The following is a 5,478-nucleotide window of genomic DNA, read 5'->3' as shown; positions in this document are numbered from 1 at the left end:
TAATTTGTTCAACCACTGTCTCTCTGCAGGCTACTTCTCTCACGACTGGAGATCTGCACGGATCCGACTTATCTTGAAGAACCCGACAAAATCACAGGAACTTCCGGAGTCGTACAGACCTATAGCACTATAACCAGTACTGAGCAAACTATTTGAACATTTACTCCACAACAGGATAGAAACCTACTACCTAGAAGTAGGCCTACGATCCTCCAAACAATTTGGCTTTTGTAGAGGCTGCTCCATTGTAGATGCCTTGGAACGTATAATAACCAGCTACCAACTGTAACCGCAAATACTTCCTGATGATCTGTCGATTTTGCCGAGGCATTTGACTCCCTTTTTGGCCAAGTGTCCTCTGCAGACTCCGGGAGGCAAATATCCCCAACAACCTGTACCACTATCAAAACCTACCTATCTGACAGAAGCATCTCAGTATGTGCTCCCTACTCTAAACTTACTCAGCCTGTCTTCCGGGGGTGCCCACAGGGTTCAGTCCTGGAGCTGCTCCCTTGAAAACTGGTGATTTACGGCTTCCTCAATCAGAATCTCAATGGGGCAGATGCACAAGCTTTTGCGGACGACCTCGTCCTAATGCTGGAGATGGACAGCCAGGCACAACTGGAAGCCACTGCATACCGGGCAATTGACTCCCTGCAAACGTGGGCAAAACAGAACCACCTAACGATATCACCAACCAAGACATCCTCAATACTCCTCAAGGGCTCTCTCAACACCAGAAGGCCACCACAAATCAAAATAGAAGGAACCACGATTAAACTAACTACAGAACTAAACTACCCGGGAATCGTATTGGATAAAAACTTATTATCCTCTATCCCACACCTCGTCTATCTCCAGAGAAAGATCAGGAAATACTCAGCCCTCATAGCAAAAGTCACACGAAAAGATTGGGGACTAAGGAAAAGGACCCTGTCTCTCTTTTACAAGGCTTTTTTCATCCCGGCCGTCTCATACGCTGCAAGGATTTGGTACAACAAAGCAACCACGGCTGTCAACAAAAGGAAATTAGAATCAATACAGCGTAGCATCTTGCTCACCATCACAAGAGCCTGCAGCGCGTGTCAGGTCACACGCGCTGCAGGCTCTGTCCGGATCTCTACCCCTGGACTTGGAAATTTTCCGCTGAGGCATTCTCTTTCAACTATCAAGGGGGAAAAGTGTAACCTGCATCGCCTTCATTACCGATCCGTCTGCGCGGTAACAGAGTGGTATCCTCACCGTCCTCCCCACACCGCATGGAAAAGGCCCGAGGTCGAATCTCGTCGAGGACGCGAGGAAGTTTAATGGGCTTTTTTTACTCTGTGGCTGATTTAGTCGGTCTCAGGCGTAGATAGCAAGGTTTTCCCCCGGAAACTCGGATTTTTCGTCCAGCAAAACAGGCAAATCGACAAGAGAACACACACAATCAACAGATACACAATGCACGGCAGATGAATTTAATTATTCGGGTGGCCTAAAAATAATAGTTTTTTTCATTACCGATCCAAGCAACATAGAGAAAACACGTCTTATGAACCATCTCCGGCAAACCTGGCAGTCCCGATGGGCAGAATGAACTAAAGGCGCCATAACCCGGAAATTCATCCCGGACATAACCCAAGTCTATCCCCCATCAGCCGGCCTGGTTCTCACTGGGGCTCTACACCCACCTTCCGTTAAAGGAACCTTCCACGGTTCCTTTAACGCCACACTTTCGACCTTCGGAATAAAAGAATCACCACTATGCCACTGCAGTGAAAACTAGACATGGACATCTGATGCATGAATGTCCCCTCTTTGAGGATATAATATGCCACCTTATAACAAAAATATGTTTAAACCCGAAGGATCGGGAACACCTTATGCTATGGGAGGAGGAGTACTACAGAGCCCTCTCACAATTTGTGCACGAACTGTTCACCAGACTACGAGCACTACCACAACTTCTCGACACTGGAACTCGGGCAACCATGACTATACTGGATGGGACCTAGGTCCCATGAGTAACACCATCCCACACTGACATCCTGATTATTGGACCAGCAGTGGACGGGATCCTATCCCAAAACCGACTAACTATTGGACGGGACGTTGTTGCGGACCTGAAGAAGCCACAGCTTTGCTGTACACGCCATGTTGACGATCTGAGCTGGCTCCCTTGTTCGGCCCTTTCTTCTCCCTCACCCCAGCGGGGGGAGGTGACATCTTTGCTGTCTCCTCCCCTCCTCGCCGACCCCACTCTTCTCTCTGGTGGGGCATGGCATGCTCCACTGATTCCACCTGGGATCGTCTTCCCTATTGACCTCATTCTTCTGTCTTTATCTCCCCAATCTTCATTCTCCCCACCCCACTCTATCTGTATGCAAGGGAATGCTCCACACGTCAAAAATAACCCATATCTAAATTACACTGTTCGCCCACCATTTTGGCTTTTCCAATTCTAGCGCAATATCCCCATGCAATTTTTTTTAAGGTCCTAGGCACTGAAATCTCAGGAAACTAGGTGGCAGGACCTGCCAGTGTGAAAATTTAACCTACTGGTTACCTGGTCTGCCTCCACGGGGAAAAGTGTGGGCAAGGTTGGGCCTCAGCAGGGGTCCAGTGGCTAAATGGCCAGAGGAACAACGGTACATAACATTACACACTCACATGATCCACACACTTTTAAATCTCTGGCCTTCTCAGTGAACTGGTACACCCACAATGAAAGCAACGCGGAGATAGGGGGAACCCCTGGTGCCGTTAGACACTTAACACACTTTGCACTTTGCATTTTGATATCAAAGCAGGAGTTTAAATTCTCCTGCTAGCCACAAAAAGTTTGGAAGCCTACTTTGTCTTTGCATACATGATAAGACAAAGTAGGCTTTCAAATCCCTTTTATATTTTTTTCTGAGGCCATATATTATTAGTTATATTATAATTTTGAGGCTCTAACAGCACATATTTTGCTCCAGAAGTCAATAATTTGAGACTAGCGGATTTAAATAAGTAAAATGCAGCTCTGCCTAATACTGTGTTATACAATAGCAGAACTACATTGTACTAGGAGGAGCTCAATATTCTTTAATTTTTCACTTTGTTTTAGAAATATTTTTCAGTATTTCCATTATAAGTTGCTGAGTATTTTTTTTATATGTATATACTTCTAGGTGTATTCCAGCTGACTGACTGAATGGTGTCGATTACAATGATCACCAAGATTAGCTTAAAGAAGCTTTTTATATGGATACTAACCTCTTGCACTTTAATCTCGTTGTCATTTCTTCACCAAAGACAACTATACTCCCTACCCCTTATAACTCCTGATTCCTATGACCTGGAGAAGGAAGAACCAATAGACTCTAATCAGACATGCCAACTTCCTCGAATTAGTCCATTCGACTCGTCCATCCTAAAGTACATCGTGCCACCTAAACCCATCCATTGTAAGACAAGGCAAAAACTTTACACCTTCATAGACGACAATGGTCGACTACTTTTTAATAAATCATCAGTGCAAGATTCCCCTTACTCTTTGAATTCTCTCTCTTGTTATTACCGTGAAATATATCGCTCTAATACAAGCGATGATGAAGTTATATATGGTAAAACAATATTTCTGCCTGTAGATGGAGCTATTCTCAACGGTGATTTTGTGCTTGTGTCCTGCTATAACTTTGCTGGCGTAGCATTTTACAGTAATATCCATGCACATATTCATAAGCTATTCCAGTCATCAGAGAGCCAACGAACACAAAAAACTAACATTTTACTTCTGGGAATTGATTCACTGTCCCGGTTGGGATTCATTCGTCAGCTGCCAAAGACATATCGGTATCTTAAAAATATCATGCGCGCTTTTATTTTCAGAGGTATGACTAAAGTTGGGGACAACACTTTCCCTAATTTGGCTGCTATGTTGACCGGCCAGTCTCCTTTTGGTGAACTACCCGAACTGGGAAAATTTGAACATTATGACAATTGGCCATTGATCTGGAAAAACTTCTCAGAGGCCGGGTATGTGACGTTGTATGCGGAAGATAGACCACACATTGCTTTGTTTAACTACTTGAGGAATGGTTTTCAGAAACAACCAACAGATCATTATCTGAGACCGTTCTGGTTGGCCGTCGAAAGCTCTCTAGTGCACCGGCTAAGTTCTGTTCTGTGTTATAATGAAACCCCGAAGCACCTCTTGCAGTTAAATTACACAAAGCACTTTGTAATGAAATATCATGACATACCTTTCTTTGCATTCTCCTTCTTAGTGGAACTCAGCCATGACTTTATGAGCCAAGTGAGTGTAGCCGATGATGATTTTACCTCATGGCTTCAAGAGCTTTATGAGTCAGGTTATTTTAACAATACCATCTTTATTTTAATGTCCGACCACGGTCACAGATTTGATGCCATCAGAGCTTCCTTAGTTGGCAGAATAGAAGAAAGGATGCCTCTCTTTGCTTTATACTTTCCCCCTTCATTGAGGATTTCTCAGAGTCATGCAGTGAAAAATTTGCAGATTAATACTGGGAGATTGATTTCTCCTTACGATATTTATTTCACTTTACTGGATGTTGTCAAGCATAGCACAACCGGTAATTCTCTAGGTCGAGTGAACTCAATGCGTGGACTCAGTCTCTTCAGTCCAATTCCAGCAAACAGGACATGCGTAATGGCTGGAATACCTGATCACTATTGTACATGTGAAGAAGAAAAGCCACTTCCATTGAATGATCCCCGTGTGGGTCCTGCAGCTCATGAAGTACTTAATGCCTTAAATAGAATGATTTTAGAAAAATACTCAAACTTTTCTTTGTGCGTTCGCATGTCTCTAAACAAGATTCACCGTGCCGATCTAGTGTTTCCCAGCAAGAAAGTGATCACAAATTCTCGTGTCTACTTTGGAAAGTATGTAAGTGAAAATTCCATTTCAGGCATGATCGTCAAGTTAAGAGTTGTCCTTGATGTGCAGCCTAGCAAAGGCCTGTTCGAGGCAACAATAATGCACCGTCCAGATGAAAATACTTATAATGTTATAAGCGATATAAGTCGTATTAACAGGTATGGAAATCAGTCGCAATGCACTGACGACGCAGTCATGAGAAAGTATTGCTACTGCAGATGAAGGACAAAAACACTGACATCACTTAGAACTAAAATATGGGGTATGAAACCGAAGGGGCTACTCACTAAAAGGTGATGTCATTTATTTATATATAAATGTATATTCAACAATAAAAAAATCAGAGACAAATGTGAGAAAGTATTTCAGAAGAATTCAAATATGTCTGCCCAATCCAGAAAGATAGTGCTAAAGAAGAGTTGGGTAACTATGACCAGTAACTAGTATAACATTTGATCAACATTTTGCCCAGGTTATCTTGATCAAAATATTTGTAATAAAAGCACTTCACCTGTTTAAAGTTTAGAATGTATTTATTACAATTAACGTCTAATAATCGTACATTTCGCGGATGTTGTCTCAGCTTCTTC

General features: G+C 43.1%; 1 protein-coding gene across 1 annotated transcript; it reads left to right on the top strand.

Annotated features, from left to right (window-relative positions):
* Window positions 1-3,193: 3,193 nt before the first annotated feature.
* Window positions 3,194-5,110, top strand: LOC150083171 (uncharacterized). The gene has a single exon (XM_090378415.1). It carries the CDS (start codon window positions 3,194-3,196, stop codon window positions 5,108-5,110), a length of 1,917 nt encoding a protein of 638 aa, XP_090234541.1.
* The last annotated feature ends 368 nt before the right edge of the window (window positions 5,111-5,478 follow it).

The sequence above is a fragment of the Mastigoproctus giganteus genome, chromosome 7 (genome assembly GCF_048544385.1).
Source record: "Mastigoproctus giganteus isolate SK-2022 chromosome 7, ASM4854438v1, whole genome shotgun sequence".
Classification (NCBI taxonomy): Eukaryota; Metazoa; Arthropoda; class Arachnida; order Uropygi; family Thelyphonidae; genus Mastigoproctus; species Mastigoproctus giganteus.
The sequence above is the reverse complement of the archived record's forward strand: the minus strand, read 5'-3'. Positions and strand labels throughout refer to the sequence as shown.